The sequence below is a fragment of the Brachypodium distachyon genome, chromosome 4 (assembly GCF_000005505.3).
Source record: "Brachypodium distachyon strain Bd21 chromosome 4, Brachypodium_distachyon_v3.0, whole genome shotgun sequence".
NCBI lineage: Eukaryota > Viridiplantae > Streptophyta > Magnoliopsida > Poales > Poaceae > Brachypodium > Brachypodium distachyon.
In genome coordinates this window covers 42,107,966-42,131,339 of record NC_016134.3, presented here as the reverse complement: position 1 = coordinate 42,131,339, position 23,374 = coordinate 42,107,966, and the positions used below count along the sequence as shown (strand labels likewise).

General features: G+C 46.1%; 8 protein-coding genes and 2 pseudogenes across 8 annotated transcripts; 3 read left to right on the top strand and 7 right to left on the bottom strand.

Annotated features, from left to right (window-relative positions):
* Positions 1-1,482: 1,482 nt before the first annotated feature.
* On the bottom strand, positions 1,483-3,450 carry LOC100822175 (auxin-responsive protein SAUR36). The gene has a single exon (XM_024463539.1). It carries the CDS (start codon positions 2,088-2,090, stop codon positions 1,674-1,676), a length of 417 nt encoding a protein of 138 aa, XP_024319307.1. The 5' UTR covers positions 2,091-3,450; the 3' UTR covers positions 1,483-1,673.
* Positions 3,286-3,957, bottom strand: LOC100821867 (annotated as a pseudogene).
* Positions 3,939-6,404, top strand: LOC100821556 (auxin-responsive protein SAUR36). The gene is made up of 2 exons (XM_024463537.1): positions 3,939-5,084; positions 6,088-6,404. The coding sequence occupies exon 1, from the start codon at positions 4,444-4,446 to the stop codon at positions 4,867-4,869; it is 426 nt and encodes a 141-aa protein (XP_024319305.1). The 5' UTR covers positions 3,939-4,443; the 3' UTR covers positions 4,870-5,084; positions 6,088-6,404.
* On the bottom strand, positions 6,378-6,999 carry LOC106866751 (annotated as a pseudogene).
* A 1,664-nt stretch (positions 7,000-8,663) lies between these two features.
* Positions 8,664-9,652, bottom strand: LOC100820959 (auxin-responsive protein SAUR36). The gene has a single exon (XM_003578523.4). It carries the CDS (start codon positions 9,222-9,224, stop codon positions 8,799-8,801), a length of 426 nt encoding a protein of 141 aa, XP_003578571.1. The 5' UTR covers positions 9,225-9,652; the 3' UTR covers positions 8,664-8,798.
* Positions 9,653-11,185: 1,533 nt separating this feature from the next.
* Positions 11,186-12,720, bottom strand: LOC100823406 (auxin-responsive protein SAUR36). Its single transcript, XM_014902505.2, has one exon. It carries the CDS (start codon positions 12,011-12,013, stop codon positions 11,567-11,569), a length of 447 nt encoding a protein of 148 aa, XP_014757991.1. The 5' UTR covers positions 12,014-12,720; the 3' UTR covers positions 11,186-11,566.
* A 1,158-nt stretch (positions 12,721-13,878) lies between these two features.
* On the top strand, positions 13,879-14,565 carry LOC106866750 (auxin-responsive protein SAUR36). Its single transcript, XM_024463536.1, has one exon. It carries the CDS (start codon positions 14,011-14,013, stop codon positions 14,452-14,454), a length of 444 nt encoding a protein of 147 aa, XP_024319304.1. The 5' UTR covers positions 13,879-14,010; the 3' UTR covers positions 14,455-14,565.
* A 324-nt stretch (positions 14,566-14,889) lies between these two features.
* Positions 14,890-16,140, top strand: LOC106866729 (auxin-responsive protein SAUR36). Its single transcript, XM_024463538.1, has one exon. The coding sequence runs from the start codon at positions 15,600-15,602 to the stop codon at positions 16,023-16,025; it is 426 nt and encodes a 141-aa protein (XP_024319306.1). The 5' UTR covers positions 14,890-15,599; the 3' UTR covers positions 16,026-16,140.
* Positions 16,141-16,413: 273 nt separating this feature from the next.
* On the bottom strand, positions 16,414-20,547 carry LOC100822785 (putative disease resistance RPP13-like protein 3). The gene is made up of 2 exons (XM_014902504.2): positions 19,462-20,547; positions 16,414-19,094 (listed from the first exon to the last, which is right to left on the bottom strand). Exons 1-2 carry the CDS (start codon positions 20,298-20,300, stop codon positions 16,700-16,702), a joined length of 3,234 nt encoding a protein of 1,077 aa, XP_014757990.1. The 5' UTR covers positions 20,301-20,547; the 3' UTR covers positions 16,414-16,699.
* A 908-nt stretch (positions 20,548-21,455) lies between these two features.
* LOC100846460 (auxin-responsive protein SAUR36) lies at positions 21,456-22,509 on the bottom strand. Its single transcript, XM_003578521.4, has one exon. It carries the CDS (start codon positions 22,048-22,050, stop codon positions 21,604-21,606), a length of 447 nt encoding a protein of 148 aa, XP_003578569.1. The 5' UTR covers positions 22,051-22,509; the 3' UTR covers positions 21,456-21,603.
* Positions 22,510-23,374: the final 865 nt, after the last annotated feature.

The window sequence follows — 23,374 nt, the reverse complement described above, 5'->3', positions numbered from 1 at the left end:
ATTGGCATCTGTGGGTAGGGCGACTTCTGTGGCTATGGCTTGTGGCGCCACTCCTTCTTGGGTGTGTGCGTGGCCGTGTTGCAGGTTTGGTTGGCCGCCGGCGTGGGGAGTGGGTGGAGCAGGCCTTGGCGAAAGTCGTGCTCCGGCCTTGGTCGGGGCCAACGATGGCGAGGCCCGTGGGCGTCGTTCACCTCCTTGGAGGCATCGTTGCTATGGCATTATTTGCTCTTCCCCGTGCTTGCCGTGCTCCGGGGGAAACCTCAGATTCGGTGGCTCGGATCGGCAACGGCGGCGCTCTTTGCGTCGCTCTCTTCCTTGGAGGTGTCGCTTTTGGAGTTTTGCACCGGTCGTGGGGCCAGTGGTTGTGGGGCTGCGTGGGGTTTGTTGGCGTCTTTTGCGGCTGCGACGGTGATGTTGAGATGAGTTTGGGCTGCGGCGATGGTCTTGGTAGTCGGTCCTTCCGGCGTGTTCGGCAGCTCTCCAGTGTCGGTTTTGCTTCGTCGTTGGGAAGTCGGAGTCGCCAGCTCAGAGGAGTGATGTGTGATGACGATGACTTGGTGATGGGTGGTCCGGTCCGTGTGGGTCTTGTTCGGCGTAAGCTTTGCATATGCTCCTTTGAAGCTTGCCATCAGAATCGCGCCTCTTGGTCGCTAGCATGGGTGGTCGACTGTTTGGCATGGGCCGACGCGAGCTTGGCATCTACAGGAGTTGGGACCCGTTCTTGGGCGTTGGTGGGGGGTCGGAGTCGCCAGCTCAGGAGGAGTGTTTGTGTGATGACGATGACTTCCGCGAACAACTTCGACGGCAACTTTCTTTTTGTAGTGTGTGGAGTGAGTGTGGGTGGCCAGGTCGGCCAGCGTGTGTGTGCGGTCATTTTGATTGCGCCATGGACGGTTGTAACGGTTTTCGCCCGGTTTTCCGTTTAATTGACTGGGCAATTTTCTTCTTCTTAATCAATGGATTGAGTCCTCGAACTCCGGTTCAAAAAAACGATTTGCCAGTGCCTTTGAAAGCTTTCATGTTTTCTTATGTATATATTTCTCAAGCACAAGACAAGGAGTAAATCCTGTTTGCATGTTTATGTACTAAGTAGTACTTTAACATGAGTTCTTAGTGCTAAACTACTAATGTCATTAGGTGTAGGCTAATGCCACGAACAAAAGTGTATACCTTAACTGATTCAAAGCAACTTGCATGATAGATCATGGAACAACAAGAGAGTTTGGGTGGCTGTTAATTGACTTGAAATCATACTTAATTAACAAATACTCCCTCCAATCCATAATAAGTGTTGGGGATTTAGTATAAACTATAAAGTTAGTTAACAACTTTGCACTAAATCCCCGACAGGTATTATGGATCGGAGAGGGAGTATATTTTTGTGATTTATAGCACAAAATAGAATCACATCTTTGATTCTCTTAATGGCAATTTCCTGTTAGGCATTAGCTTCTATGAGCTAGACTTTTGTATTCTGAAGCCTGAGTTTAAAATGAATCGCTTTCTTGCACCATATGGCCTAATGTTATACATTTGTAGTTAAGATACTCCATAAGATACAACAAGGTGGTACACTAATCTCTAATCTTCGTTCTCCTGTGTTGAACTATTTTACATCGTATTGTATGAGACATGGCAAAATGGAGAATAAACAGGGCAAAACTCGTGTATTTTCAGGAACTACGAACTGCTCGAGGCTGGTGTTGCACCGCAGGTGGCATCGCATGGCTTGAGTATTGGCTAGGCATCACTACAGAGCTCAGGAATGCCCTCTCTACTTCCTCTGATGTGTTCCTTCTGAGCAAGCACATGACGTATTCCATCACGGTTGCATCAAAGGGCAGTGTGATCCTGCCATCAGCTGTGAACCCAAACTCCTCGTGGGACATATGCAGTAGCTCGCCGAAGACTGTCGTGCCGTGGTAAGGCAAAGGGATCTCAAAACGCCTCTCATCAACCGTGTACATGGCGAAGGGGCCCTTATCTGCGACCGATGAGGTTGTGCAGCATGTTTCATCGTCTTCACCGGCAGTTGTCTTGACCCTTTGCCACTTCCTCATCAATTGAGCAAGCTTCTTAGGATGGATCATGGCTGGTTCTTGGTTCTGATCTCAGGTACGTTGCTCAGAAATGTTTTGTGATTTTGTGGACGGAGGGATGGTGTTTTACTTAGCTAGTCCACGAATATATAGGCATAGACATATGGTTGCTGTAGCACTGGACAATACCACAAGCTTGGTGCGTGCAATGCTTGCTTCAAAGGGAGGCAGCCAGATTCAGATCAGATTTGGCTGGGCCATGGCTTGTTGCACTGTGGAGGAAAAGATTGTGGGCTAGTGGCTGATCAATCAGATCCATAGTACAGTCTTTGCTGCTGAACTGGTCAGAGGCATCGTGGAAACCATCTTGGGTCCAGCGGTCGAGCCTTTATGGAGGTGTTCCGTTTGGTCCAGTGTCCTGTATCAAGAGTTTAAGATATGCTTGCTGATTCATCAAAAGCAATCAGACGACACCGTCTCCGTGTTTTTGCAGCAACCATGTGATTGCAATCAGGTGAGGTGAAGAGCTAGCAACACAGGGGCATGACAGGATGGTCCAAGAGCCTTTCCTGAGCAGATGCAGAGTTCGCTTTACTGCTTTTGGGTGTGTACTTTTCACTTACAGCTGCATGCCAGGTGTTTGTTGGTTGATTTAGCGGTGCTTTAGTTCCTGCAAATCTTCCAAGTTGCTTGACAGTTCCATATCTTGTTGTCTGCATGGTTTCTAGCATCACATGTGTCAGCCATTTCCTGGTATCTTCCCCGCATTCTCCAATGGGCCTACAGCCAGTTGGTAACCATGCGTTTACCAGTTTTAGGTGAAAAGTCCAGGGCTTCATGTAACGGAATTGAAATATTGAATCCATCATCTCTATGGGGCTGTCATAAGTTTTTTCAGTATATTTTTACTTGCAGTAAAGTAAGTTGCAACTCAAGGCTCATTTGTTAGTTCCTGATAGTTTACTTGTAGGTTTAAACCGGTGTTAAGCAGTAAGCACCAAGTATTGAGTTTATGCCACACAGATCCTATTCTGAACATTTGCAGGTTTGCCGATCCAGATTTGAAGTTACAATTTTATCTTTGTTTGAACAAAACATCATCATTTCCCCATAAGGTCAGCTCCCTCCCCATCTCTGAAGATTTTCCAGCCCACCTCAACGTTTCTTTGTAACATTTTGGGTCTGAGACCATATAATAAATTGTTGACTCACACTGCTTAGGTCGTAAAAAAAATGTGAGCAGCCATTTATCTCTGCAACAAAGTACATATATACATTATTGGAAGAACAATGGTTCTAACTGCTGGTGATCTTTCTCGACTGAATTGCTTTTTTACATAAACAATTTCCTTTTCCCTGTTTTCCTACATCTAACTACATTGCATACAGAAGTAGAAAAGCAAATGTCAATCAGGAGCTGCAGACAGCAACATGCTGGCCAACTCCCAGATGTGGCGCCACGCAGCTTGCATCGTAGTGGCATGGTAATGGCATCGCCATGGACCTGAGGAACGCAGCCTCCATCTCTGCAGAGGCATTTCTCCCGAGCAAGCACATGGCGTACTCCATCAGCACGGCATCGCAGGGCAGCGTGATCCTGCCATTGCTGCCTGTGAAGCCGAACTCCTCGTTGGACATCCGTAAAAGCTCAGCGAAGACCGTCGTGCTGAGAAACGCAAGCGGCACTTTGAACTGCACGCTGTCAGCTGTGTACACGACACATGGCCCTTGCCAGCCATTGACGAGTATGACGTGCTGCACGACCCTTCGGTTATTTCTTTTTCCAGTGTCGATGACGACCACACCAGTCTCTTCCTCCCCAGAGCCGTGGCCCTCTGCCACTTCTTCACCAGCCGAGCAAGTCTCTTGGCACTCATCATGGCTGGGTTCTTGTGTTTCTGGAAACTGGCGAAGTTCTTCTGTGATGAAGTGGTGGTGTTTGGAAGCCATGGATTTATATCTCTTGATGCAGCCGTAATGCCGTGGGCAGGGCCCAGGGGACAGGGCTATGGGCAGCCAAAACAGTGTTTGGCGCGTGCTTGGATTGAAATTGGACATTGATTGGCTGTGCTACCATGCTGATCGGTCTAGCATGAGGACCCCATATTAATTGGGAGTTTTGCAAGCTGCCTGAGTTGGTGCAGTGGCTGATCATTTATCACATTGTCTGCAGTTATCTGCAACATTGCATGCATGGTGGTCATGGCATTGTCTCCTGCCCACCGCTCTTGCTGATAGCTACACACAACCCTGCATATGCACTGCCCTGAGATATCTCTTCCTTCTGCTATAAATCCATGGCCTGCTCAACACAAACTTCTTCATCTCATCAGCAAGTCGCAATCTACAATACACCTTTGGAGACAAAGTGCAATACACGGCCAAGAACGCATCAGAATCGACCATGATCCATCCAAAAAAGCTTGCTCAGCTGGCGAAGAAGCTGCAGAGGAAGGTGTCTGCCGGAGCTGGTGGTCATCAGGACGACGAGTGCTGCAGCACGGTCGCTGACAAGGGCCATTGCGTGGTGTACACTGCCGACGGGGCACGGTTCGAGGTCCCGTTGGCGTACCTTGACACGATGGTCTTCAGCGAGCTCCTGCGGATGTCCAGCGAGGAGTTCGGCTTCGCGAGTGGCGATGGAGGCAGGATCACACTGCCCTGTGACACCGCGGTGATGGAGTATGTCTTGTGCCTGGTCAGGAGAGAGGCCTCCAAGGAGGTTGAGAGAGCGTTCTTGAGCTCCATTGCTGGGCATTGCCAAAGCTACAGGGCTAGCTGCGTGGCGCCATCGATGGGACTCAGCCATCAATTTGCTCTTTGTACATAACTACCAACTTAGCCACTGAGATATGTTTTTGTAGAATCGGATGTTTTAGGACCAGGAGAAAATTCACGCAATCTGATATAAAGATTCAACTATCAGACGACATGATACAAGAGATAACTTTTTTTCTGGGAGAATTTTAATTCGAGCCATCTCCATGCTCCAGTGAGAATTTCTATGCCAAACAGCCAAAGAAGCCCTTTAATCGGTACCATCAGGTAGCAAAGCAAGCAAATTTTCTCAAGTCAGTTCTTCATGTGCTGCAGTACTTAAATCATCAGTTTAATTTGGGCACTAAGGTCACATTTTCTGAAGATATTAGGATATCATACTTGATTTGATCTTTTGTTCTGTAGACATGACCTAACAAATTAGATAAATTCTGCACTGCAACCAAATGATAGGGTTTTTTAAGGGAACAAAAAAAACTTAGTTGACATGAGAATGCAACCTTCTGAACAATCTGCCTAGGGCCGGGAGTTAATCCTACAATGTCTATAAGTTGCCAGTACAGCTGAAAGCCTGAAAGCTTTTGCCTGTAAGGGACTGCCAGTGACATGTTTAGTGGATAGGTAGCATGATGACTCCATGCAAACTGGGTTCAATGTGTGAGGACCAGTTCCTTCACTATTATGAATAGAGATATTGGCAGACAAGACATCATGGTTCAGTTGTCAATAGTTTTCCTTTAGCAGATGCACAGACTGACTGTTAATTGATGCAACACAGCAACTTGCTTAATAGTGTCATATCTCAGTTCTATTGATGACCTGTCCAACTTGTAGCATTGCATGTGGAAGCCATCCCTAAGCTCCTTCTCTGCACTTCCCCTTTGAGCCTTCAAGTAGCTGAATGTCTGGAGATTGTGAATAACAAATACTTGTCAATTGTCATGGAGCATTTTTCAGGCCTACTCTCTTTCTGTAATTTTTCCGGGCCAAAGGACTTCCATTTTTTCTTAACAATTAAACATCACTTGTTTTTACTCCAAAAAGATATACGCCCTCAATAAAGCCTGCTTTCTCTTCCATTTTCTTTTTTTTTAATCCTACTTCATTATTTCTTATACCACATAACTTCTATTTTTCTTCCCAGAGGATTCATAATTGAAAATGTCTCCTCTACGGCATGATTTTCACTAATCCACGATTATTTTATAGTTTTAACGCACTGGCTTAGAGTATAGTAGATTGTATTGAAACTTGTATATTTTCTGTGCAGAAGTATGAAGTCATCACATCACTGACCTGATCGACACAATTGAGGCGGAGACCTGTCTGTGGGCGCAGCAGAGGTGGTAGAGCTCGGGTTGATTCTCCCGGCGGGATCTAATGTTTCAGCATGTAGCATTGTAACTTGGGGTGTTTGCCCTTGCTCAGGCTTGTACATATCTTTCCTTCTAATATATGCATAGAGACACAAGCTTTACGTTTTCTCAATAAAAGAAGAAGGGAGTGGTAACCATTCTTGGTTCATCACATAGTAGTATGCAGTTAAAATGTAAGAAAAAATGGCTGCCACAGCTGGTTCTCCATGTTCCTGATTCTTTGCTTCCAAGATCATATTGCTTACATGCAATTTTCCTTCTATTGTATGGTATCTAACTATCTTATACTATGCAGCCAAACTACAGGACAGAAGAAAACATCAGGATCTGTGCATGCATGTGCTTCAGGGTTACAAACAGCAAATTTGTTGGCTGGCTCCAACAGTAGGCATCGCAGAACCAGTGTAGTGGCATGAAGTCACCATAGAGCTCAGCAACGCCTTCTCAACCTCGGCAGAGGCATTTTTCCTGAGCAAGCACATGGCATACTCCATCACCACTGCATCACAAGGCAGTGTGATCTTGCCATCGCTTGCAAAGCCAAACTCATGCTGAGACATCCTCAGGAGCTCGCCAAAGACTGTCGTGCTGAGGTACACCAACGGGACCTTGAAAGCCTCCCATCAGCTGTGTACATGACGCAGTGGCCCTTGGCTGGTACAGAAGTGCAGCATTCTTCATCTTCTTTATCTGTCACCGTGAGCCTCTTCCTCCCAAGCGCCTCCATCCTCTGCCACTTCTTTGCTAACTGAGCAAGTCTCTTGGCTCTGGCCATGGCTGGTTCTCAGTTTTCTTGTGTTTTTATCTGGAAATCTGAAGAAGTGTGCTATGGATGCTCAAATGCTCCCTTGGTTGATGAGCTGATGAGGTGATGGTGTTGAGCCGGTCGCTTGCTGAATATATAGGAGAGGGGAAACATCGAGACGGTGAAGTGTAGCTGTTATTGAGAAGAGTTAGCAATCAACAAGGCCATGGGATTGGCACATGCAGTGTTGCAGTATGATTAATTTGGATTAGATTGTGATGGGGCCAAATGTTTGGTGTGTGCTGGAGCCTATAGTTGCAACTAGTAGGCATTGGTTCCCTTTCTTTTCATCAGTGGCTGCCATACTGAACGCGCTGCGAACAAGAGGTGTGTCGAGAACATGGTTATTGGCAGTGCGCAAGGAGACAGTGATGGCTTCCAGATTCAGTGATCGAACAATCTCGGTGAGCACTGATCCATTAGGCTACCTATTTGCTTCTCCTGATGGATCCCTCACATGGTGATATGCATTGTTCATGCTCCTAATAAATCTGTTCTTTGTGCACATTCAGATGAAACGAGACCTGCTTGATTTCCGGCATCTCACATGGCACTGCTCCTTACATTTTATTTCTTTTGGGTATAGGATTACACCAAAGTGATTGTAAAGCAGCCTTTGTTTCATCTGAAAGTGGTTTTATCACATGTATCTGATGTGTTTTCTGTTGACTGTTCGGTTTCAATGCATGTATTATATTTGCAACGTGATGTTTGCAGTTATACTAGGGTTTCTTAGACATATATGTTTTTCCAAACATAATAATAATTCAAGAATTGAAAACTCTCTCTAAGAATGCTCGGCCACATGCTTTAATTATGGAAATACATGTTCAGCATTGAGTTGTCAGTTTTCCGTAACACTTGGTTTTGAACCTGCATATATTTAGAGATCATGTTTTGGTACATGGGCTTTAGTTCTTGCATTGAGCTCTTTGGAAACATACAAATCTGCTTGGCATAATTAGAAACCGATGAATAGTTCCTTAGCTATTATGAAAAGCGATATTGGCAGACAAGACAGCATGGTTCAGTTGTCAATAGTTTTCCTTTAGCAGATGGAAAGACTTTGTTGGACGGCGTTAATTGATGCAACACACACAACTTGCTTAACAGTGTCACATCTCAGTTATGTTGATGGCCTACCTGACTTGTAATATTGCATGTGGAAGCCATTTCTAAGCTCCTTCTCTGCACTTTCCTTTGAGCCTTCAAGTAGCTCCATGCCTGAAGATTGTGAATAACAGGTACTTGTCAACTGTCATTGAGCACTTTTCAGGCCTACTATCCTTCTGTAAAGTTTTGTGGGTCGAAGGACATCTAAACTTTCAGTAACTGTGAAACGTCACTTATTTTTACTCCAAAAGGATATACACCCTAAATAAAGCCTGCTTTCTCTTCCATTTTCTTTTTTTTCCTACTTCATTATTTCTTATATTGAGGACCTTCTATTTTTCTTTCCAGAGGGTTCATCACTGAAAATGTTTCCTCTGCTGCCTTGTCATTTCGCTAATCCGCATTTTTTTTAATTTTTAGAGAAAAGTGGCTTAGATTATAGATTGTATAGAAACTTGTGTATTCTCAGTGCAGAAGTATGAACCTATTGACATCTAAAAATAGAGTGGCGACCATTGTTGATTCATTATATAGTTGTATGCAATTAAAATGTAAGAGAATAATAGCTGCCACAGCTGGTTGGCAGGAATGCTTCATTGCTTTCAATATCATATTGCATTACATGCAATTTTCCTTCTATTGTATGATACCTAACTATCTTATACTCTGCAGGAAACTACTTCAGGGTTATAAACAGCAAATTTGCTGGCTGGCTCCAACAGTAGGCATCGCACAACCAATGTAGTGGCATGAAGTCACCATAGAGCTCAGCAACGCCTTCTCAACCTCGGCAGAGGCATTTTTTCTGAGCAAGCACATTGCATACTCCATCACTGCGGCATCACAAGGGAGTGTAATCTTGCCATCGCTTGCAAAGCCAAACTCTTCCTGAGACATCCTCAGGAGCTCGCCAAAGACTGTCGTGCTGAGGTACACCAACGGGACCTCGAAGCGCCTCCCATCAGCCGTGTACATGATGCAGTGGCCCTTGGCTGGTACAGAAGTGCAGCATTCTTCATCTTCTTTGGCTGTCACCGTGAGCCTCTTCCTCCCAAGTGCTTCCACCCTCTGCCACTTCTTTGCTAGTTGAGCAAGTCTCTTGGCACCGGCCATGGTTGGTTCTCGGTCTTTGTGTTTTTAGCTGGAAATCTGAAGAAGTGTGCTATGGATGCTCTAATGCTCCCTTGGTTGATGAGCTGATGAAGTGATGGTGTCGAACCAGCTGCTTGCTGAATATATAGGAGAGGGGAAGGACATCGAGACGGTGAAGTGTAGTTGTTATTAAGAGTTAGCAATCAACAAGGCCATGGGATCCGCACATGCAGTGTTGCAGTATGATTAATTTGGATAAGATTGTGATGGGGCCAAATGTTTGGTGTGTGCTGGAGCCTATAGTGGCAACTAGTAGGCATTGGTTTGCTTTCTTATCATGTGTGGCTGCCATACTGAACGCGTTGAGAACAAGAGGCGTGCCGAGATCATGGCTATCGGCAATTGCAAGGAGACAGCGATGGCATCCAGGTTCAGGGACTGAACAATTTCGGTGAGCACTGATCAGTTACGCTACCTATTTGCTTCTCCTGATGGATTCCTCACATTGTGATATGCATTGTTCATGCCCCTAATATATCTATTCTCTGTACACTTTCAGATGAAACTAGACCTGCTTGATTTCCGGCATATCACATGGGCTTGCTCCTTGCATTTTATTTATTTTGGGTACAGGAGTAAGCACCAAAGTGATTGCAAAGCGACGTTTGTTTCATCTGAAAGTGGTTTTATCACGTTGCCAAGCTGAAACAGATGTCTCTGATGGGCTTTCTGTTGACTGTTTGGTTTCAATACATGCATGTATTATATTTGAAATGCGATGTTTCCAGTTATAGTATGGTTTCTTAGAAATATCTATTTATGCAAACATAAGAATAACTCAAGAATGGAAAACTCTCTAAGAATGCTAGGCCACATGTATTAATTCCTTCTGGACATACATGTTCAGCATTGAGTTGTCCAGCTTTCCGCAGCACTTTTAGTTCTGAACCTGCATATATTTAGAGATCATATTTTGGTACATGCATGTCCTTTAATCTCGCATTGAGTTCTTTCAGTTTGGAAACATACAAATCTGCTTGGCATAATTAGAAAGTGATGATTGGTTTTTTGGTAGTGATGGTCATAGTGCAATTGATCTGTTTCAGTGCCTTAATTTATAGGCGATGGAAAAGCAAGATGGGGGAAAGGCTGGGTGAAGTGCATGCACTTGTCAGTGCGGCAAGCTGGGAAGGAAGGGGCAAATCCATGAGCAGGTGCAAATGCAATGCTTAAACTTTCTCTGACCATGTTTTTTTTTTTTTGAGAAACCTCTGACCATGTTTTTGATGGGGCTAATTGCCTGATCTAGTAGTTGCTAGGTTCCAGTGCTTTGCTTACTTCATTGGTTTCACATCCAAGGGTGCATGCATTGACATACTGGCAAGTTCCCCTCTGAATCAGCATGTGGGCCATATGTTAATCGGGCATCTCCAGTTCCATTACATGTACTGCTTCCGTCCAACAAAAAATGTCTCAAGTTTGTCAAAATTTGAATGTATCTAGACATGACTTAGTGTATAGATGCATTCAAATTTAGTCAAAATTGAGACATCTTTGTTGGACGGAGGAAGTACAATATTTTGGTAGTTGGCTTGTGTTCTTGTTAGCGATATGCGGCAGGTATGTGAAAAACTTCCGTGCGGGGTTGAAACTTGGGTTCAGTACTTTGTTCCGTTATCTTCATGACAGTAGTAGAATACGGTCTTCTGACCATATGAAAAAAAAGGCTTGAATTTGCAAGAACGGTTAGAACAATTTGCATATCGTTAAAAATTGTTAGCCTTATGTTCACAAACAAAATACGCTGCATCTCAGGTTCTAACCGAGAAATTTGGTCCAATAGAGCTGCTCATTTCATTTATTTTTTCGAAAATAGAAGATTATAGATTGATCTCAACATTATATATCAAGCGATACAACCGAGTTAACCAACAGGGCATCAACCCCCCACTTGTGCGCACGGGACTCACACAGTCACAAAGTACCAAATGTGCCACTTTATTACATAAAAATAAGGAAAAAAAAATCTCTAAGCAAGTCCTATCCGGAGACAAGACGGCGCCATTGGTGATTGGTGGCTTGGTCGTGATGAGAAGCAGCATGACATGCCGAGCATCCCCGTTTATGGTACTTCGTGTCGATGTAGCGGAAGGTGCCAGATCATGTGGTTTTCCTTGAGGTTGAACCAATTCACCCAATAAAGGCTAAGCTGACAGAGAAAGAAGGTTCCTTCATTTATACCTCAACGGTTAAAAAACTGTTCCATTTCTAACCAACTAGTACTTCATATTTACACTTTGCGTCGAACCAAAACGGTGGCTACAACAAGGATCCTAGCAGTAGCAGCTGCCATTCTTCTGAAGCTAGCAAACGGCTACATGCTGGTTAAACCCTACGCATGGCGCCACCACACCGCCGTCAAACCAGCAGGGCGTCGCGACGGAGCTCAGGAAGGCCTTCACGACTTCCGCGGAGGCATCTTTCCCGAGCAAGCACATGGCGTACTCCATGACAGCGGCGTCGCAGGGCAGCGTGATCCGGCCATCATCGCCGCCTGCGAAACCAAATTCCTCCTGAGACATCCTCAGGAGCTCACTAAAGACGGCCGTGCCGAGGTACTGTAACGGCACCTCAAACCGACCCCTGTCGGCGGTGTACACGACGCAGTGGCCCTTTACCGCCACCGATGACGTCGTGCAGCACTCGTCGGCTGCTCTTGTCGATGTCGTCCGCTTGAGCCTCTTCCTCCCCATGGCTGCCATTCTCTGCCACTTCTTTGCCATTTGAGCAAGCCTCTTCGCACTAACCATGGTTGCTTCTCCTTCTGAATTTCTTGGCTGAAAGTTCAGAGAAACTTTTGTGTCAGGTTGTATATTCAGCTAGGTGTTGTAGTGCTTGGCTTGTGGGTGAACTGATGATGAGATGGTGGTGCTAACTACTAAGCAGATGAATTTATAGACGAGGGAGAAGAGAAGAGTAGCATCATGCAGTTTAGTTCAGGTGCAGCTATTATGACAAGTTGGCAAGGGACAGAACCATGAGCTCAGAACATGCAATGCTAACTGCAAGTGTAAAGCCAAGATATATGCGATTGTGATCTTGATTTGATTCCTCTGGGGCCATCTCTCTGCTCTACTTGCTGGGGATTGTAATATCAGTGTAGGGTGCTTAGACATCACAGTTTGCTGCCATGCTGACATGTTTCAGTTAGTGGCTGATGACTAAGAGGACCACCTGTAAATTGGGTCCATTTCTCTTTGATTGCACAATGAGATAGCAATTCATTATTCATTTTAGACGAAAACCAATTGATTATTCGGGTACCTGCTTGATTTATATCCTAATGATAAGAAGCATATAGAGTGGCCCCTGAGATGGAGATATCTGTTCTGCCAGTTCATGCATGCTCCTCAATCTATTCTTTCTGAACATTCAGTTGAAAGCTTTGTACTGGTCCAGCACATGATCTGTTTGATTTCCGGTGTCCCATATGACGACTGCTCCTTGTTGCATTTTTTCTTTCTTTCTTTTAGGTAAAGGAGTACAGGACTAGAACAAAAATGATTGCAGAAAAACCTTTATTTCCTCTGGATGTGGTTTGTCACATTTCCAAGCGGAAGCAGGTGTCTTTGATGCGTTTTGTTTCCAGTGCATGTATTGTATATCTGCAGTATGATGTTCAAAGTTATAGCTTTTTTTTGTGCGTAAAATTCAAAGTTATAGCTTGGTCTTTTAGACATAGCAACTTAGCCAAACATAAGAGTTTTTTCAAGGGCAAATGGGCAATGGGAAGCGCTGCGCTCTGAAACAATGCTGGGCTACATGTAGTAATTCCTTGTGGACATAAAAGTTCAGTATTGAGTTGTCCAGCTTTCTGCATTCCTTTTGATTATGAACTTGCATACATTCTGGTAAACATATTTTGTTGGTACCTGGGCTTTCTTACATTGAGCTTTGACTGCTTTAGAGTCATACAATCTGCCTGGCTTAGTTTTTTGGTACTGAAATGACGAAGCGATGGTGCATGCACTTGTCAGTGTGGCAAGCTGGGAAGGGATGGACAAGCCATGAGCACTAGTGTGGAGTGCTGCTGCCGCTGAAAGCGGCAAGCCTATGGATGCATGCATGCTGCGTGCGCATTTTCTGACCAGGTTTTCAATGGGACCAATTGCCGGATCTAGTGCTTTTGGGGGTCTGCTTCCGGTGCTTTGCTTGCATATTAACAGTGCAGACATTGCCATACTGACCACTTCAGTGGGGAACCGGCATGTGGGGCACATGCTAATCAGGCACAATTTATGTGATGATAATCATGATATGATCTCCAGTTCCATTAGCAAGCAACCAAATCGTTTAATTGTATCTCAACACATGTATACTTCTCAAGAAGCACGCGTGCCTCTTAATCAGCCATTAAGGAGGTCAGTATGGCAGCACGCTGTGGCTCTCCAACCAGACAAACTGCTATGTGATGTATGATTGTCTCCGACATGATCCAAAAACATATATTGGCCCCAGAGGTATCAAATCAAGATCACATCGCTATACATCTTGGCCTGACACTTGCATTGCAGTTAGCATTGCATGTTCTGGGCTCGTGGCTCTGTCCAACTTGTCATCGATCCATAGCTGAACCTAAAACTTCTTGTTGCATGTACCATTCTCTTCTCCTTCCCTTGCCTATAAATCCACCAGCTCTTAAGTCTTAACCACCATTCCCATCCACAAGCAGAGCACTACCACAAGTTTGCCAGCTGAATACCTGACACCAAAACACTTACCTCTGAACTTTCTGCAAGAAGCAACGATGGTGAGTGCCAAGAGGCTTGCTCAGATGGCAAAGAAGTGGCAGAAGATGGCAGCACTTGGGAGGAAGAGACTCAGACGAACGACGACGACCGATGAGTGCTGCGAGACATCGTCTTCATCGTCGGTGGCGGTGAAGGGGCACTGCGTGATGTACACCGCCGACGGGGCGCGGTTTGAGGTGCCGCTGCTGTACCTCAGCACGGTGGTCGTCGGCGAGCTCCTGAGGATGTCCCATGACGAGTTCGGCTTCGCGAGTGATGGCCGGATCACGCTGCCGTGCGATGTGGCGGTGATGGAATACGTCCTGTGCCTGCTCAGAAGGGACGCGCCGGAGGAGGTGGAGGCTTTCCTCAGCTCCGTGGCCAGGCCTTCTTGCCGCTGCGATGATGGCTTGGAGCAGTACTCCTTGGGACTTAGATCAGTAGCTGTTTCAAGTTTCTGAAGATCCAAAGAGTGAAATTGATTAGCCTTATAAGCTTTTGTTTAGGATGATGTACATGATTTTATATGTTACATGGGAAATGGAAGAAACATATTGCAATTCCGTTTGACAGATCTAAGACTTGGGACTCATGAGCTCATGAAAACAAGGGTTCTAGACCTCTGGTTACCGTCCAGGATTTTCCAGTAACTGGAGTTACTGCTACCATCCCAGAAGGCTCCATACTGAACGGAAAAAAAGTTTTGGACACAATTCAGGCAAATTCAACCATTTTTGTCAAAGTTCATTTGAAATTTCAAATGGGCTGTGAATAGCATTACCCATAGAATTTGATAAGTTACCGCTCCCTGCAGTAATAATTTCAAGAAGAGATATCACCTGGTAGCAATCTTGCAGGTCCACATAGGAAACTATAAATCAGGAAACAAAATGAATCAGTGATAAATAATCAGTTCAGGCAATATTCCACTAATCAAGCACCATGAATTTTTTTCCCATCTGCCCAAGAAAAAAGCGGTCGCACTCCATATATTAAAGCATAGAGCACAAAGTCTGTTTCAAGTGTATCTGAAAGTAAAGAAGACCGAAACTACAAGTCCGAAACACTACAGCTAACAGATTACAAAAGCTACAAAAGAGATTTAGTCCGGTTGCTCAGCAACAAATTGTGATGAACATGAAGTTATGAACAACTGTCAGACTAAGATATCTCCATCTCAGGGGCCACTTGATATACTGATCTTATCAATAACAAACAGAAATGGACCCAATTTACACGTAGTCCTCTTATCCTTGCCACTAAAACAGGTCAGTATGGAAGCAAATTGTGATGTCCAAGCACACCCAAGACAATGCAAGTAGCAAAGGGGTCGGCCCCAGAGAAATCTAATAAAGATCACAGTGCTATCCTGCCATTGCACAACCATCGCAGCATTGCATGTTCTGACCTCATCGTTCTGTCCCTTGCCAACTTGTAATGATAGCTGCACCTAAACTATATGCTTCTCTCCCCCAACTATAAATCTATCCGCTTAGCACCATCTAATCGTAAGTTCATCCACAAGCCAAGCACTACAACAACTACCTGAATACCACCTGAGACAAAAGCTCTTCTGAACCTTGAGCCAAGAAAGAAAGAAGCAACCATGGTCAGTGCCAAGAGGCTTGCTCAGATGGAAAAAAGTTGGCAGAGAATGGCGGTCCTCAGGACGAAGAGGCTCACAAGGACAACGACGAGAGCAGCCAATGAGTGCTGCCTGACATCATCAGTGGCGGTGAAGGGCCACTGCATCGTGTACACGGCTGGCGGGGGGAAGTTCGAGGTGCCGCTGCCATACCTCAGCACAGCACTCTTCAGCGAGCTCCTGACAATGTCCCTGGAGGAGTTTGGGTTCGTGGACAGCAGGATCACGCCGCCCTGTGATGCCGCGGTCATGAAATACGCCTTCTGCTTGCTCAGGAGTGATGCCTCGGCAGAAGTTGTGAAGGCATTTCTGAGCTCCGTTGTGAGGCCATGCAGTTCTGACGGCTGTGTGTTGGCGCCATGTATAGCACTTCCAGCTGTTTGTTAGCTTGCGAAGAATGGCTGGCGTTGCGCTTGCTTTAGACCTGATTTTGTTCTATGCATTATGTGAATATACAGATGCAACTGGTAGATTGAACATGGAAACAAAGATTATGTTGCAATTGCAAGCTCTCCACCTTGGTTCCTGGGTTGTCCGCATACTTTTAGTCTGGCCTGAACACAACCCATTCCTCGCATGAATTTGCATGTTGCCAAATTGACAAGTCCCAAACTGGTAAGGATTTTCTTTGCAGTTTAGTTGGTAGGCATGTCGAGGAATTAATTGACATTCTTGTGTTGTTGCGGTACAGTACATGTAAACTGCATATAGTTTACATTTATCAGCATTCCTGTGCTGGTGCTGACTGACTGACAGAGCAACTGCAAACTTCATATGCGCAGATACTGAAACTACTGTAAGTACATCTCTGCAGAAAAAACAAACAGTTTTTTTGACATCTGATCCTCGGTAACAACATGGTGGACTTTGTAACAACAGAAAACTATGGTAGACAATAAACTGAGGAGAGAGATCTTGTGCCAAGAGGTATATTACAGACCATACAATACAACCGCAGTTCATCGTTTCTTCTGTCTCTGATTTGATAGCCCATGCTGAATCATCTCCGTGGCAGTTTGCTTTGCTGAACTAGCACTGCCATGATGATATAGACAGGTTCATCACTGTGTAGAGGAATTAGATGGCAGCATAGCTTTGTCTGATTCCTTTAACTGCCTCACCAGATCATCAAATTGTTTGCGCTGGGAGTCAGTAACAACCCGCAACTCAACATTGTCGATCTTCTCTCTCTTAAGTTCTGCAGCAAGGGGACAGGCACCACGCAAAGGCTTAACTGTTTTATTTGATGTGTGTTCAGGCAAATTACCGTCCATCTCAGCCTTGTTTTGCAAATGATAAACATTGTTCTGATAAACATTGTTCGTGTCCCTCAACAGCACTGGATGGACGGTCACTTGGAGCCGCGAAGAAGAATCTGAAAGCCGCATCTTCTTGAGACCAGAATCCAATCCATCATCAGGACTTGGTTGGACAAGACATATTTTCCGCTTCTCCCTCATGGCATAAGCTTCTTCTTGGCCCGGTCCCTCGCTTTCCACTGAAACAGTACCACTTTTGAGCAACAAGAGTCTCGGTCTATTCGGGTGGTTCTTCATTGCTTGTTCCCAATCATGTCTTGTTTGGTCAGGCACTCGGTGGTCAACCGTGACCTCCTTGAGATGTTTGAGGTGTCTGGTTTGGATGCCTGAAAGACCAACTAGACCCGGACAGAGCAGCTGCAGTGAGACGAGGTTCGGCAGAGCTCCTTGTTCAATTGCTGGGAGAGCTGACGAGAGACTTTGCACTATAAAGCACAGACGTCGCAGACTTGGGAATGCCCCTTTTTTCATCTCAAAATTCTCAAGCTGATACGCGATCAGCTTGAGGTAAAGCAAGTTACCCAAATTGATCAGGGAAGATAGCAAATCCCGTGTCAGAGTAATGGATGAAATAGACAATTCAGTGAGACCTGACAGCAAGGTAACAAATGGAGGTAACTGGAGTAGTTTGCCATGTAGCTTCAGTGACCTCAGATTGTATTTGAAACCTTCGGGGCATGGATCAAAATCAAGTGAATTCAGCAAGTCTTCGGAACATTCTTCTGAATCAAGTGATAGAGAATTAGCACCAGCACTGTCTATGGGAACCTTAGTGAAATTCTGAATGGATTTGGAAAGATCAGTGGTGTAGTTAGCTCCTTCTGCAACTTGCTGACACCATATCTTGACCTTTCTCAGATTTCTCATGTGACCCATAAGTTGCAGAAACCCTTGCCCCTCATTGGCAACAAATCCAGCTAAAGTCTTCAGGTTACTCTTGTTTCCAGACAAGAACTTCATTACTTTACTCATCTTGTTTGCATTCTTCATATCGTCTTTGTCAACCGTAAATTTCCCGAACAGATGGGCTAAGTGGTACATCATAATGGCCTCAATGGGCAATGTCTTTATCTTGGTTCTCCTCAAATTGAGGGTCTCTAAGCAATGCATTTCTCCGATGCTGCTCGGAAGCTTCCCAATAGTGCCCCCAACACTTAGATATCTCAGATGCCATAGCTTGCCAATGTGTTTGAGATGACTGTCTTCCAGATCATTGCATTCTTCCAGATCCAAGACTCGTAGTAGTTTGCACTTATGAACATAAGAAATAGCATCACCTGCGTTCCCAGTAATTGTCAGAGACCGAACACGAGATAAATCCTCATCAGATGTGTCGCCATCTGTCACATTGCCACCATGGATAGAAAGGTGGCAAGCATTATTAAAATTCACACAGGCTCTTGGATGATCACGAGATGATGTCACGATGAACTTCTGTGACACAGACTTTTGGAGCACATATTCGTGCATGATGCCATGAGTCCTGCACGTCTTCACTTCAGCATTGTTTCTTGTATCAATAGGCTGGATGATATTCCGATCGATAAGTGCCTTGAAATTCTCATCCGCGATGTCCTCTTCACTGCGAAGAGAGTCACTCCGTGCATATCCTTCAGCTAACCACCGCCTGATCACAACTTTCCTTTTGAGGGGACGATTGTTTGGGAATACACCAAGGTACAACAGGCAGGTCATAGCGTATACAGACAAACTGTCGTAGTTGTGCATAAGCACCTTTCTCAGTTCTGTGAAGTTGTCATGGTCATGCTTCTCCTTCAGATGAGAACCCAGGTTGCGACATAGCTTTGCACACAGCTCCCCTGTGGGCTCACCTGAACTTTTCAGAAAATCAGAGACACTAACAAGAGCAAGTGGAAGACCACCACATTTCTGCAGCAGCGTCTTCGAACCCTGCTCCAGCTCAGGCGATTGTACTCCCTGAAGTGCTATTTTCTTGGAGTCCTCTTCACCAAGTGTGTTCAGCTGGTACACATAACCATTGCCATGGCTACATATATTAGCTGTTGAGTGAATAGTTGTGGTCAGTAGTATTCTGCTTCTTTCACCATTGTCTTCAAAGGTGGAGTTTATAGCGCTCCATTGCTCCATCCCAATATCATCAATGACAATTAAGTACCTATCAGTCAAATTAGGAGATGAAAAGCAAAAGTTAAAAGATGAGTCGTGCAGATGCAATGGAACAGTGAAGATTTACAATAGGAAAATTCAGAAGAAAGAGGTTTTGAATCTGTATCCACTATATATCCAGCCCATCCCCACTTTCCATATCTGGTCAATGTTGAGCACCCAGGTTAGTATCTTCCACATGTGCTAAATCATTTTGAAGTGTAATGTTTTGTTTGCAAGCCAGACACCACTACAACTGGAACGACTGGGCAATACTAGAATGGAATTTGGATCTTCAATAAGAATAGGCGAATTGAATTCCGAGATCCCAAAATTCCAATTTTACTGCAGAATAAAAGAGTCGGAAAGATGCACACCTCTTGTGCTTGAGGTATTCAGTGAGCAAGGCTTCAAGACGTTGGTCGTCGCCGACATCCATGCCGTCTTCGGGGAGAACTTGCCGGAGTATATCGCGTAGGATCTCACCGACCCCGTCGCCGTTGGTCTCTGTTGAGCGACCGGCAGCGACCCAAGCACGGCAGTCGAATCTCTCCGCGGCGTGAGGACTGTCGTAGACCGCCCTCGCGACGGTGGTCTTCCCCAAGCCGCCGAATCCCACGACGGAGATCACCCTCAGCTGCTCCGGCTCACCCTCCACCTCGTCCAGCAGCGAGAGGAGCTCCTCCACGGGCTTTCCGATGCCCACCGGGTTCCGCGCCACGCGACACGTCTTCGAGGACGGCGGCGGCGAGGCGAATTCGTGGTAGGTGGGGGCGGCAATGGGGATACTGATGACCCGCTGGTGCGCGTCCTTGAGGCGGGACTTGAGCTTGTGGATCTCGTCGGCGAAGCCCGAGCGGCTCTGGACCTTCTTCAGCTCGTGCGCGACCCGGCGGACCAGCGACGCCCCTCCGCCGCCGCCCCCGCCGCGCGGCCTGCAGGTGAGGCGGTGCACGATGCGGTCGATGCAGTCCTGCGCGTCGTGCGCCAGGCCGAGCATCTCCTCGCTGTACAGCCTGGCGACGGCCGTGCGGCGTGGGCTGTTCCCCAGGGCGTGGAGGCGGTCGTCCATGGCGGCGGCGATCATGCGGAGGTCCTGCTGGATGGAGAGGGTGTCTTGCCTGAGGCCCTTCTGCTTGTTGTACTCCTTCTCCAGCACCAGGAAGAGCCTCCCCATGACGCTCTTCAGGAAAGCGCTCGCAGCCGCAGACTCCATGTCTGCTCCAACCGCTCGATCGATGACACCAGTCTCGACTGGTTGACCTCTATTAGTTTTGTGGATGAGGAGTGGGCATCGGAGAGAAGAAAGATCGCGAGAAAGACGAGGACGCTTCTGCGGATGCTATAGGCGCCTAGGCCAACATTTCATTTTCACCGGAATACAGAATCGAAAACGACGTCAATGGCAGGCCAACTTTCCGTCAGCCCGAGCCAGTTCCACCGCCGTCGTCTCCGTCCTCTCAGCATTTGGAAGCAGCGAAATGCAAAGATCTTTAACGACGATTTGATGCTTTGAGCTTCCAGATGTAATTCGGATCCCCGCCGCACTATCGTTACAAATTGAGAAACAAATAGGCAGTTGGCTCACAAGTGACGTGATACAAATCCACGTCACTTATTTTGAAACAGAAAAAGTCCGTGCTACGTGGTTGAATAGTTGACGGTCTATCTCCTCTTCTCTTAGCTCTCTGCCTCCCACGCAGCTTCGGCGAAGTATTGAAGGTGACTTCAAGTGGATGACATGTGGGCTAGCGGACTGTTGGACCCACATGTCAGGCACCCAAAGTCACTTGCACTAACTTCATTGAATCCTCCTCCCATGATTCCTCTCTCTCCCGTCTCCTTTCGAGCAGCCTACGTCGTCACAAACGTGGATCTCTCTTGAGCAAGCAAGGTTGACGACCCAACTTAGGGTTAGAGATGGCCAGCGACTGACCGACGATGGCAGCGGCTGGGGCAACGCGGCACAACTAGCAGGAGACCTCCGATTGGGCCAGGGTCGACACGTTAAGCCTAACACGATGATATTATATATATCTTCGTGTAACAATATCCAGTCAAAAGCCAAAACCAAAAACACATAAATATGTGTATTTTTGGCTTATAAGCCAAAAGTCGAGAAGAGCACAAATTAAGCCTAACCAAACAAGTTGTAAGAGAGTGTATTTTCATATATTAATATAGATAAACACATACGTAACCAAACAAGTCCTTTGACGGGGGGTTTTGTGGAAAGGGGTAAGGTTGTGTTGAATGACATTTTGTTTGCTGAGCAATGCACTTCGATGATGCAAACTATTTTAACCATAGTTGTGTCTCACATGCTTCTTCGTACCACAGTTTCTGAGAATAGAGAAGCTGAAACTGTTTATGGAGATGTTAAAGCCGGGCCCTTGCATATCTGCCAACTTGCAATATGATCCTTCCATTTCCTAACTCGCATAAGGAACAATGTATTTACATCTTCCCAAGTCCTAAACGAATGTTGAAAAGGCTAATCAATTTCACTCTTCGTATCTTCAGAAACCAGAAACAGCTACTCTAGTAGGTCCCATTGAGTACTGCTCCAAGCCATCCTCGCAGTGGCAAGGCCTGACCACAGAGCTAAGGAAAGCCCTCTTCACCTCCTCCGGCGCGTCCCTTCCGAGCAGGCACATGACATACTCCATCACCGCCGCATCGCACGGCAGCGTGATCCGGCCATCACTGGCGAAGCCGAACTCGTCGTGGGACATCCTCAGGAGCTCGCCGACGACCGTCGTGCCGAGGTACGGCAGCGGCACCTCAAACCGCGCCCCGTCGGCGGTGTACATCACGCAGTGCCCCTTCACGGCCACCGGCGATGAAGGCGATGTCGCGCAGCACTCGTCGGCCGTCGTCGTCGGCCGTGTGAGCCTCTTCCTCCCGTGGGCTGCCATCTTCTGCCACTTCCTTGCCATCTGAGCAAGCCTCTTGGCGCTCACCATGGTTGCTTCTTTCAGAAAGTTCAGAGGTAAGTGTTTTGGTGTCAAGTATTCAGCTGAACTAGCTTGCGGTTGCGGCAGTGCTTTGCTTGTGGAATGTGGATGGGAATGGTGATTCAGAGCTGATGGATTTAAAGACGAGGGGGAAGAGAAGATAATAACAGTGCTCTAACAGTACATGCAGTTTTTGGTGCAGTCTCTGACATGGTCTTGTGGATCGATGTCAAGTTGGCAAGGGACAGAGCCACGAGCTCACAACATGCAATGCTAACTGCAAGTGTATGCCCAAGATGTATGGCACTGTGATCTTGATTCGATATCTCTGGGGCCAATTAATCTTTCTGGCTCATGTTGGAGACGATCATACAGTATAGCAGTTTTTGTCTGGTTTCGGATATCACGGCCGGTGTGCTGCCATACTGAGATGTACATGTGTTGAGATACAATTAATCGATTTGCTTGCTTGCTTGCTAATGGAACTGGAGATCATATCATGATTATCAGCACACACGTTGTGCCTGATTAACATGCGGCCCACATGCCGGTTCCCCACTGAAGTGGTCAGTATGGCAATGTCTGCACTCTGCACTGTTGATATGCAAGCAAAGCACCGGAAGCAGACCCCCCAAAAGCACTAGATCCGGCACTTTTTGGCCCCATGCAAAACCTGGTCAGAAAACGCGCACGCAGCATGCATGCATCGATAGGCTTGCAGTTGCAGCGGCATTCCACGCTACGTGCTCATGGCCTTGTCCCTCCCCAGAATCCCAGCTTGCCACACTGACAAGTGCCACTGCCATCGCTTCGTCATGTTCAGTACCAAACTAGCCAGGCACTCAGGCAGATTGTATGATAATAAAGCAGCCAAAGCTCACTGGGAGAAAGCCCAGGTAACAAAATATGTTACAGTATCTGAATGTATACAAGTTCAGAATCAAAAGGAATGCAGAAGGCTGGACAAGTCAAAGCTGAACCTGTATTTGAAGCATCATACTGCAGTTACAGTGCATACACTGGACCTGAAACGCATCATCTGCTTCTGGTTGGAAATGTGATAAACTACTTCCAGCTTTACAACAATTTTGGTTCTATAATCCTGTACTCCTTTACCCAGAAGGAAGAAAAAAGTGCAACAAGTAGCAGTCGCCATGTGGGACGCCGGAAATCAAACAGATCATGTGCTAGACCATGTACAAAGCTTTCAACTGAATGTTCAGAAAGAACAGATTGAGAAGCATGCATGAACAACTGGCAGACCAGATATCTCCATCTCAGGACCACTCTATATACTTCTTATCATTAGGATATAAATCAAGCAGGCACCCAA

What these genes read in the sequence shown, in the direction of transcription:
- LOC100822175 (XM_024463539.1), bottom strand. Translation starts at nt 2,090, where the DNA reads ATGATCCATCCTAAGAAGCTTGCTCAATTGATGAGGAAGTGGCAAAGG.
- LOC100821556 (XM_024463537.1), top strand. Translation starts at nt 4,444, where the DNA reads ATGATCCATCCAAAAAAGCTTGCTCAGCTGGCGAAGAAGCTGCAGAGG.
- LOC100820959 (XM_003578523.4), bottom strand. Translation starts at nt 9,224, where the DNA reads ATGGCCGGTGCCAAGAGACTTGCTCAACTAGCAAAGAAGTGGCAGAGG.
- LOC100823406 (XM_014902505.2), bottom strand. Translation starts at nt 12,013, where the DNA reads ATGGTTAGTGCGAAGAGGCTTGCTCAAATGGCAAAGAAGTGGCAGAGA.
- LOC106866750 (XM_024463536.1), top strand. Translation starts at nt 14,011, where the DNA reads ATGGTGAGTGCCAAGAGGCTTGCTCAGATGGCAAAGAAGTGGCAGAAG.
- LOC106866729 (XM_024463538.1), top strand. Translation starts at nt 15,600, where the DNA reads ATGGTCAGTGCCAAGAGGCTTGCTCAGATGGAAAAAAGTTGGCAGAGA.
- LOC100822785 (XM_014902504.2), bottom strand. Translation starts at nt 20,300, where the DNA reads ATGGAGTCTGCGGCTGCGAGCGCTTTCCTGAAGAGCGTCATGGGGAGG. An exon ending in GAATACCTCAAGCACAAGAG is followed by an intron (nt 19,095 to 19,461) that starts GTGTGCATCTTT and finishes TTTGACTGATAG; the next exon opens with GTACTTAATTGTCATTGATG.
- LOC100846460 (XM_003578521.4), bottom strand. Translation starts at nt 22,050, where the DNA reads ATGGTGAGCGCCAAGAGGCTTGCTCAGATGGCAAGGAAGTGGCAGAAG.